The 11135-nt window shown below is 38.3% G+C and overlaps 1 protein-coding gene across 8 annotated transcripts; it reads left to right on the forward strand.

The window, feature by feature from the left end:
* Positions 1-2632: 2632 nt before the first annotated feature.
* Positions 2633-9868, forward strand: Mbd3l1 (methyl-CpG binding domain protein 3 like 1). 8 transcript variants are annotated; one of them, XM_060369990.1, is made up of 5 exons: positions 2633-2823; positions 3595-3654; positions 4989-5052; positions 6204-6271; positions 9127-9868. In XM_060369990.1, exon 5 carries the CDS (start codon positions 9145-9147, stop codon positions 9712-9714), a length of 570 nt encoding a protein of 189 aa, XP_060225973.1. In that variant the 5' UTR covers positions 2633-2823; positions 3595-3654; positions 4989-5052; positions 6204-6271; positions 9127-9144; the 3' UTR covers positions 9715-9868. The 8 variants fall into 8 exon arrangements, with proteins under 8 accessions (XP_060225973.1, XP_021519265.1, XP_060225971.1 ...); XM_021663590.2 differs by having other exon boundaries at positions 2633-2772; XM_060369988.1 differs by lacking the exon at positions 4989-5052.
* The last annotated feature ends 1267 nt before the right edge of the window (positions 9869-11135 follow it).

Below are 11135 nucleotides of genomic sequence, written 5' to 3' on the forward strand. Positions count from 1 at the left end.
GAGGTAGGATTGCTACTGTCTCGAGGAATTTGAGAGACTAGAGAGATGCAGAGAGAGGGATATGGATGAGCGTATGTTCTGCGAAGCGTGTGAGCCCTATGGGCTTACGGATCTTCCCCAGGGATGCTGCTGGAGAAAACCCTCATTGTATCTTCTCAGAACACGGTCCATGAAATGAAGCAGTCTAAGGAGAAATCTGACTGCTTGTGAGGAAATTTTAAAAGAACACGACCAGAGTCCGGTGACCTCAGCCTTCCAAACGCAAAATTGATCTTGGAGTATGCATTCATGTTGCTCCCAGGAGTAGTAAATAGGAGTGGCTTTACTTAAGCTTATTTTGCTCTTCAGATGGTGTTTCCAAGCAAGGATAGACCTCATGACTGTATAAGCAGTGGTTCTTAACTTGTGGGTCACGACTCTCTCCCCCCCGCCATGGGGCGGAATCATGACTTTTTCACGGGGGTGTGTCCCAAGATCATCAGAAAACACAGATATTTTCATTATGATTCATAACAGTGGCAAAAGTATAGTCATGAAGTAGCAACGAAAATAATTTTATGTTTGGGGGTCAACACAACCTGAGGAACTTTACCAAAGGGTCACAGCAGAATTAAGAAAAGGTTGAGAACCACTGGTGTACAGCCTTAACTCGTGAACACACCTTGCCCTTGTGACTGTGCACAGCTTGAACTCATGTGAACTTTGTTCATAGGACCTTGCTTAACCCTCAGGATACCCACAGGATATAAATTGTCTGATGCTCCCAATAAAATTGGCTGTTGCATGAGATTTTAGTCCACCTCATTTTTAGGCTCTATTCTCCCAGGCTCACACTGTCAGAGGGAGTGGTAACACCACTCAACAGTAACATTTCTTCGGTCTGTTCTTCATGATTATGCAGCCTACCAAAATTGCATTGTACATATTTTTCAGCAGCTTGGTTCTTGGAAGCCAACATTCCTTATTTATATATTTTAATTATGGTTTATTTATTTGGTTGGTTGGTTGGTTGGTTTTTCCAGACAGGGTTTCTTTGTGTAGACTTGGCTGTCCTGGACTCACTTTGTAGACTAGGCTAGCCTAACTCACAGAGATTCACTTGCCTCTGATCCCTGAGTGCTGGGATTACAGGCGTGTGCATGGCTTTAATTATGTCTTGAAAGTTTCACACATATTTATGTAATGGGTTGTGGTAAAATAATTGCAGCAATGAACAGAACACTGTTAGCATGAACATGGGATAGGGCCTCCTGGGATAAAGAACATTACTATATTTAGAGCATGTGATAGTTGTAGTGCTAATGTTTTGAAGAACCTCCTCACTGATTCCCATGCTGGACACACTATTTTGCATTATCATAGACAGTGCATAAGATTTTCTTAACACTGTGTCTTTAACAACATGTTTTTTGTTGGTGGTGGTTTTTGGTTTGTTTTGTTTTTGTTTGTTTGTTTACTTGATGAAAGGCATTCTAAATGAGAGATAAAAGCTCCTGCTATACTATTGGACATATACTACAAAGAATCAGTCAATGTTCTAGGTTGCTTTCTACTGCTAGGATAGAACAACAATAACAAAAGCCACTTAAGGAAGAAAGGACATCCTGATTACAGTCCATGTCCATCATGGAAAGACGTCTGGGCAGAGCTTCTGCCCAGGAAATGTGGAGGAACACTGCTTATTGTGTTAGTCCCCTAGGTTGTTCACCTTACTTTCTCACACAACCTACGATTTCCTGCGTGGGGCAGCACTGCCCACAGTGGTGTGGATTCTCCTAAATCAGTCATGAGTGTTAAATTACCCCACATACTTGTCACACTTGTCCCCAGGCTGATCTGATGGAGGCATTTTCTTAACTGAGGTTTTACCTCCACGGTGACTCTACATTAGCTTGCTATAGACATATTTGCATACTCACGTTTGTTACTTCACTTTTCACAGGAACTAAGGTGCAACTTGCCTATGTCCCATTGGTAGATGAATGGATAAAATGTGGTAAATATATATAGTGGGACTCTATCCAACCATAAAGAATAGGTCATTTATTTAAAAAAAAAAGGGGGGGCGGGTGAATAAAAAGGGATTATTATGCTAAAATCATCATATTAAAGGAAGTTAACCAGTCTCAAAAAGAAAAAATATTGTGTGCTTTCTGTTATGCATGGAATCTAGGAGAAAATATAGTAGTGAAATGTCATAAACCCATTTCTTTGTGCAATTAATATGTGCTAATTTGAAAATGAGTTCTCTTTATTGTGTGTGTCTGGATGCAGAGGTCAGAGGACATTCCTCAGGAGTCACTTCTCTTCTTCCACCATGTGGGTCCCAGGGATCAAACTTAAGTTGCCAGGCTTGGAGGCAAGTACTCATACTCACTGAGCTATATAGTTCAAGCCCAATAAATGATGATGTGATAAAATGGGGGTTTTTATGCAGGACAGACTAATCTTTGGCTGTGTTGGAGGTCATTGCCTCAACCTTTATTTATTTATTTATATATATATATATATATAGTGTATTTATTATATATATATAGTGTATTTATATATATATATATATATATATATATATATATATATATAGTGTATGTGTTGCACATTCTCTGTTCTCTTGAAATGGTTTTCCCAGGAACAGAAACAAGGACCACAATGCTGAGTGCGAGCAGCAGAACTGACTGGAGCCAGGATAACAACCTCAGTTCCCAGACAGAGATGGATTTCTATTCCTGTTTCCATGCCTACTGCAGTCACCCGTGTGATAGGAAATGTACTGTAAGCGATCATCTGCATTCAGTAGAGACCTGTGCAGGCATCAGTTAGGCAGTGAGTTGCCAGCAACTTCGCCCTTTACATTGTTAAAATAACTGTGGCTAGAATAGGAGTCAGCCTTAAAAATGGAAATTTTGACATATAGTACAACACGAATGAAACATTTTGTTGAGTGAAGTATGCTAGTCATAAAAGATGAATGCTGTCTGTTTCTATATATAGCCATCTCTAGTATAGTAAAACCCGTAGACATAGCAGATAGAATAGTGGATGCCTTAGCCTGGGAAGAACGATAAAGAGTTAGTATACAGGAGGAAAAGAGTTTCTATTTGGGAAATGAGACAGTTCTCCAGATGGATGGTGATGATGGTTGTACAACACTGTGAAGATACTAATACTACTGAGCCAGGCACTGAAGGACGGGACAGAGGGCTGATTGCAGGTTTTGGAAATTTTATGATAATTTTTAAATCAAAAGAATATGATCTATAGCTATCTTGAGATTGTACTCTGTTTCTCTGTGTCTGTTCATCTGAATGTCCCTCCTCTTCCTCCATCTCTTTCTCTCCCTCCTCATCATTCTCCTCCATCTTCTTCTCAGTCTCTGTCTTCTTTCTACCCCTTCCATTTACACTTTGGTCTTCATTTTATCTTCCTCTGTTATTTATTTCTCAACATCTGTCTACTCTTTCTTTGTCTCTCTTTCTTCCCTTCTCATTTGGTTCATCTATTTTCTGTCTAATAAAAACAGATTATTTTCTTTCTGTTAGAAAATCTCAGTTTTTGTCCTTGTTTTTGTACCCTGTATCTTTCATGCCACCAAAGGGAGAATTACCTTCAAAGCTGATTGACCATGTAGGAGTGGGCTGGAGAGATGGCTTAGAGGTAAGAGCACAGGCTGATTTTCCAAAGGTCCTGAGTTCAATTCCCAGCAACCACATGATGGCTCATAACCATCTATAACGAGATCTAATGCCCTTTTCTGGCGTGCAGGTGTACATGCAGGTAGAACACTGTATAGATAATAAATAAATCTTTAAAAAAACAGCTGTAAGAGTTAAAACTGACAGAGAATACTTCAAAACATCGCATTGCACTTCACAAATATACTTATTTTTCAAAAATTTAAAAAGACATAAGAATGGTAAAATTTACCAAAAACCTGAAGCATTATATAGACATAAAAGTTATATTTTATATGCAGTGACATAGAATTAATATTCTTTTTATGTAAATTAAATTTGTTTTTAGCTATTAAAACAACAGAAATTTTACATATTTATAGAACAATTTATTAGTTACTTTTGCATCACTGGTTAAAATATAAAAATGATTTAAGGCAGGGAAAATTTATTGTGCTACAGTTTCAGAAAGTTACAGTCTTATTCTGGGAGGACTCATGGCTTTTGGATTGTTGTGAGACAGTTTGCGTAAGGGCAGACAAGGAGGCAGAGACAGCTAATCTGCACCCAGAGATGGTTATAATGTTCACATCGCCTGTCCTCACTGATTTCCTTCTTCTAGCCAGAGCCCTCCTGTTAAAGGCTCCGCACCTTCAAAACACTGCCATAGGCTAGGGACTGAGAATTCAAAATATTAGCCTATATAAGCCTATACAGTTTAGATTCAAGCCATAAGAGGTACCATGTGCCCATGTGATGTTTTGATATGCGCGTGCATTGTAAAATATTGAAATCATGTTAAATATGCCGATCTCAAAAACTTATCACTTGTTTGTGCTGAAAATATAAAAACCTTACCAAGTTTTTAAATATACAGCCATTATTGTTTTTATAGTTATTTACATTTTTAAAAAATACATTTTAGAAATTACATGTGTATTTTCTGTTAATAGCACATATCAATGTATGAGTTGAATTTTTTCATATGTACATGCTCTGTATTCACATGTTATTTGTGATTATTCTAGGTGTGATAATTTATTTGAGAGGCTAAGGCTGAGATAGGATTGTGAGTTTGAGGCCAGCCTGGACTATACAGCAAGTTGAAGGCCAATAAGAATTATTGGAGCCAGAAACTATCTCCAAAAAAAGAAAGAAAGAAAGAGAGGAAAAGAGAGAAAGAAAGAAATACAAAATACCCCCTACTTCCCACACAATTGTAAAATAAGATTCACATCTCAAAGGCTTTCCACTTAAAGATTATGTGAAACGTTCCTTTGGGCTCTAATAACAAAGGGTCATTGTGACTTTTTCAAGGGAAGGAGCCACAGAATGATGACAGCATATGAAAGTTCCAAGTACTCCAAGGCACTGGGTGGAGGTGAGATGTTACAGAAAAATATAATGTAGGTGTTCCTTTATGAGCAGACATAATACAGATGTATCTTTCTGATAAGAGGAAGGGATAGAGTAGGCAAGGGATTTTTATATAGTTCAGAGAGATGTAAACATGAATAAATGCTGAAGGAAGGATTCATTAGAAAAAGAGATGTTGAAGATGGCAGGACTTAAGAGAACTTGAGTGTGTAAGTATGTGAGGGTTTTTTCCTTTGCTCTGTGCTGTGGATGTAAATAGCTGCCTTGACTTCTTCACAGTGGTGAACGATAATCTGGAATTATAAGCCTAATAAGCCCCTCTTCCCATCCCTTTTTTCAAGATATTTTATCACAGCAACAGGAAGTGGACCTAAATAGGGGAATAAGAAAAAGTACAAATGGAGAAAGTATCAAACAGGCCTAAGGGAAATTCAATGAGTCCCTAAACTAACACATAAAAAGAAAGGAAAATGTGTTGTAGTAAGTTAAAAAGGAAAGGTGTTGGGCTATATATTTTTTATTGTTTGCCCTGTGATTATCACAGCAGAATTATATAACCTGCTATCACAAATAATAAAACATAGACACCTGTTACATTTGTAATTGCCTTATTTACCTTGAGCTAAGCAGATATTTCACTTACACTGTCTTAATAGCCTTACTGTCTATCTCCCAGCCCCCAAACAATGCCATCTACCTTAATCCTCCTCATCTGGACCACTTTTCATCCATAATTCCATGGTACTTGCTTTTATTCTTTATCTGGGCCTTTCCACACCATCATTGGAGCCCTTTCTCCAGTTCCATGTTCATGGTTTTTTTGTTTGTTTGTTTGTTTTCTCCATGCTAATCCATGGTGGCCACCTTCTTCCTCTCTTCTCAAAATCCCAGGAACCCTAGCCATGCCCACCCCATTCTGCCCTGCCCAGGAATAGGCTGTTTAATCAACCAGTTAGTATGTCTTAGGCAGGTTTACACAAACAAGGATGGGTGTATCCAGCGGGCAGTAACCATATTTTCGGGGCTAGTAATCAGCATTAGACCAACTTCCAGCAAAAATGCCTAGCCATTATGACTCTCCATGTTAGTGTTAGTGTCTTATATTAGTAGCACCAAAATAGTGCTACTATTGTTGTGTGATTTTTCTTCCAACAGGTATATAATGCCAGCAATAGCTGTGGCATGGTGATGATGGCAGTGGTCCAGATTTGACGTTTTACAAGGTAGGTAAGCTAAATGGAAAAAAACTCTTCACTAATACCAATGGATATTTTGAGATCACAGATCATAGAATTGAATATTAATGTGGACTAGGGAGGGAGCTTGGATTATGGGTACATTCTGTAACACAGTGAGTGACTGTAGTTCACAATATTTCATACATATCATGAACTAGGAAAGAAATTTGAAGCTTCCCAACACAAAGAAGTGCCAAATGTTAAAATGATTAAAATGCTAATTATCTTATCTTGGTTTAATCATAATGCAGTGTATATATGTACCACATCATCATATTGATCTGTAAATGCTTGTACTTCATATGTTAATCTGAAAGAACACTTTTCACAGAAGTCAAATTGTAGTATCAGCCCAGACAACCATCATCATATGAATGGATCAAGAAGATGCAATATATAGACAATAGAATTTTGTCTCTCTCTCTCTCTCTCTATATATATATATCCTCAGACTCACTGGGTATCTAAGGATAGCCTTAAATTTTTGATCTTCCTGCCTCCATATCCCATGTGCTATCATTACTGACCTGTATCACTATACTCTTGTTTTATGGAGATCAAACCTAGGGTCCTGTGCATGCTAGGCAAGTACTCAAATATCAATTGACCTCCATAGGCAGTCCCTACACAATGGACTGTTATTTGACCATAAAGAAGAGTACTATTGTGCCAATTGTAGGACAGTGGATGGAACGAGAGATCATCATATTGAGTGAAAAAAGTCAGACTTGTAAAGAAATACCAGGCTAGGGAAACGGCCCAGTGATAAAACACTGCTGTGTAATTATGAGGATCAGAGTTTGAATCCCCAGAACCCACATAAAGAAGTCAGCCAATCTTTAGTAATATATGGATATACAGGTGTGCATGTAACAATAATTAATGAAAAAAAAAGGTGTCATGAATTAAAAAAACAAAACAAGGAAGGGCATACAGGGGATTTAGTCGGAGGAAAGGGACAGGAGAAATGATATAATTGATATTAAGATAAAATATATTAAAACAAAAACTAGGCAAGTGTAGTGGCCACCTGTAATCCCAGCACTGAGAAGGCAGAAATGGATCTCAGGAGCAAGCTTTCTAGCTAGACTGCCCAGAATTGGTGACCTCCAGGTTCAATGAGAGACTCTGGCTTAATAAATAAAGTGGAAGTCCATTTCCCAGCCACATAAGCACATGCTACACTTACGCATGCAAAAGAAAAGATAAATGCCATATTTTCTCTCATGTGGAAACTACATATTTAAAATAATTTTGACGTTTGTATTCTTTTTGGTAGAGGGCAGGTCTAGATATGCCATGACAAGCATGTGGAGATTAGGACAGGTCATGTGGGTTCTGCAGGTCAAGCTCTGGTTATCAGGTTCAGCAACAAGAGCCCTTACCTTCAGAGCCACCTTGACATAGAAAGTGTGTTTTAAATGAAAAGAATATGACATGAGAAAAGGGAAACATGAGGAATGTAGAAGGGAAATAGGAAAAGGAGGAAGAAAACTGTAACAGAACAATAGCAGTAGTGACTATGATCAAAGTGCATTATTTATGAATACAATGAAGCCTCTTTGTGTAGTTCATGTATGTTGACAAAAATAAATAAAAAGGGAAAATAATGTGAAAATAAGTAGTGGGGAGTCAACTTTGATCTTGAGAAATAGTTAATAGTTCTATCTGTTACATAAAATGGAGCAAAACCCACTAGACATCAAAATTTTTCCTTCTTTCTTTCTGCTCCCATATGAATAGATTTTCTAAATTACTTACTAAGAACATGACTATTTGGATTGATAAATATGTCTCAGGTCTTGTAGTGATTTTTCAAGAGTGATATTGTTGGTAGTTTTACTATTGATTTTTTAAATAAATATTTATTCTTTGAAAGTTTCATACATGTATGAAATTATTAGCAAGGAATGGTGGCACATGCCTGTAATCCCAGGACTCAGGGAGGCAGAGCCAGGCGGATCTGTGTGAGCCAGCCTGGTCTACAAAGAGAGTCCAGGACATCCAGGCCAGGGCTACACAGAGAAACTTTGTCTCAGCAAAAAAAAAAAAAAAGGTATTTATCCATTTTTACCCAAATACTCTCATCATACTTTTCCCTCCTAATTTTGTGTCCTTTTTTAAGCTACTGATACTGATACTGGTTTTTCCAGTATGTGCATGGATGCAGGGCCAGCCACTGGAGCATCCCACCAGGGGCTATATCTCTGAAGAAAACTCACTGTTCCTCCCTCAGCAGCCATCAGATGCCATGAGCTTCTCCCATATCTGTGCTGTAATGTTGGCTGGCCTGATCTTGTACAGGTTTTGTGCAAGTAATTAGGGATGCTTTGGTTTTGATTGCAATGGCCCTATTGTGTCCAGGAGACACTGTTCTATTGCAGCCTCGGGCCCTTGTAACCTAATTTCATTGTTGATTTAAGTGTTTTATGTAGCTAGAAAATGAGATGGTTCATAACAAAGTCATAGTCAAATAACAAAGAAGAATGGCAACATTAGGGACTTAGAGGAAGACTACGGACTATGTATCAGGACAGGGAATAAGAGGACTCAAGCAGTTGGCAGTAGAGCCAGAAAAATCAAAAACAAAAAACAAACCAACAAAGAACACTCAAGCAAAGGAGGGAGTTCTGCAAAGTGGTGGGAGAGTTTTGACTTTGAGCTTTTTGTGCTTAACTTAGATCTGTTTGATGTTCCTTAATATAGGTCAGATCTGTCACCAGAGGGAGGTGGGGAAGGTGGGCATTAACTGCAGCATTCATGATTGGTAAGTGCCACATAAATAATAAAAGAAGACAGCCACCATCACATTGATCCACCTTCATGACTTATGTTTATAGGGTTACTTACAGAGTCAGATGGGCAAGACTTCACAGAGGAAGCAACGTGACTGTGAGAATTCATCAAAGCCAAAGCCTTGTTTAAGCACCTCAATCCCCTTGAGGATGTCCAGTTACACATTCAAGAGGCCAGTCACTAGAATCACATCGCATCTGGGCAATGAGGTAAGATACCATCAGTGGGAGGAGACCTTGGAGAAGCCTGAACAAGCCTGCTGGCAGAAGAGACTGCAAGGACTCCAGGCCTGCAGCAGTGCAGGAGAACTCTTGAGCACTTCAGACCTTGCCAAAGCTCTGCAAGACCTTACACCTAGAGACACAGATGCATCTGTTTCAGGGACTCAAACCAACAGCATTGACCCCAGGCTCATGCCCACCCTTGAGTCAACTTCACATTTGGCGAAGATGATTCCAGAAGCAAATATCCCACAGATCCTTTGCAAACAATTTCTGGTAACTGAAGAGGATATTAGTAACCAGGAAAGAAAAGTGAAGAAAGCAAGAGAAAGATTGACAGTTGCATTGATTGCACACAGGATAGCAAATGAGGCAGAAAAAGTGAGGGGGCTAAGTAAGGAAAACTTATAAATGCGGTTAGGGGTAGGGGGAGTGGGAAGAAGATACTGGATGAAATGGGGAATGGCCTTGTTTTAATACCTCTTTTCAGTGTATTTTGTTGTTTTGAGACCTTGAAACTTTAAACTTAGCAATACTTTATTAAAGTGTTTGTGCAATGTGAAAAGTACAATTTACTACTTTTTTCTCTTACTCTATCCCTTCTTTCTTACTCTGTGCTGAAGATCCAAACCAACTTCCCATTCCTACTAGGAAAATGTTCTACCATAGAGCTATATTACCCAGCCCAGTAATTTTTTATTTTTATTTTTAATTATTTTGGGAGCTGGAGAGATGCCTCTGTGATTAAGAGCACTGGCTGTTCTCCACAGGACCCAAATTCAATTCCCAGCATCCAGAATGCAGTTTAAAGCTGTCTAATTCCAATCCCAAGGGGATCCAGTGCACTCTTTGGTACTTCATACCAGGTACACACACATACATGGTACGTAGACATTCAGGGAGGCAAAAACATAGCAAGTTATTTTTAATTATGTGTCTGCTGTGCATTCTGATGTATACAAGAGAGTAGGTACATGAAGTGGCCAGAAGAGGGCATTGTAGTCCCTGGAGCTGAGGTGAGGCAGTTGTGAACCATCAAACATTGGGTGTTGGGAACCAATCTTGGAACCTCTGTAAGAGTAATAAGTACTCATAAGTATTGAACCATCTCTCCCAGCCCAAATAATTTTTTTTGAGATGAGAAATTGAGTTTGATGTGAGAAAAGATTTTTCTTTTTCTCATTATATTTCTATATTCACTATTTTATTTTTAAAAGTGCTTATTTTTTTATATGAATGTTGTATCTGCATGTATGCCTATTAACAGTGTGTGAGGTTTATTCCTATGAAGTTCAAAAGAGGATATTGGATCCTCTGGAACTGGAGTTAGAGACAGTTGTGAGCTGCCATACAGGTTCTGCAAACCAAATCATGTCCTCTCAAAGAGTAGCAAGTACTCTTAACTCCATCATTTACTAATTACCTAACATCCTTGTATTTTATTTACAATGTTTTAAAAATTACTAAATCTTCTGTCATTTCTAGGAGGCACAGTGTCATAGGAAATGCCACAATCTTTCTGTCCCTTCTTCAGCAATGATCCCTGAACCTGAGGTGCAGGTATATTGTACATGTGTCCCCTGGGACTGTATTCTACAACTCTGTGCTTTTCTGTAATGGTATCTGTTGCAAAGAAAAGTTTCTTTGATGTAGGTGAGGATAATACTTAATCTGTGTAAAGGTATATGATAGTGTTTTGATATACATACATGTATATATATGTATATATATATACATATATGATATGATAATGTTTACAAATTAACAGTTGTTATGTGTTACTTTTTTTTTCTCTTTTCATTCAGTCACCCAAGGCTGTTATTTTTTTTTAA

This window comes from Meriones unguiculatus, chromosome 1 (assembly GCF_030254825.1).
Source record: "Meriones unguiculatus strain TT.TT164.6M chromosome 1, Bangor_MerUng_6.1, whole genome shotgun sequence".
NCBI classification, from domain to species: domain Eukaryota; kingdom Metazoa; phylum Chordata; class Mammalia; order Rodentia; family Muridae; genus Meriones; species Meriones unguiculatus.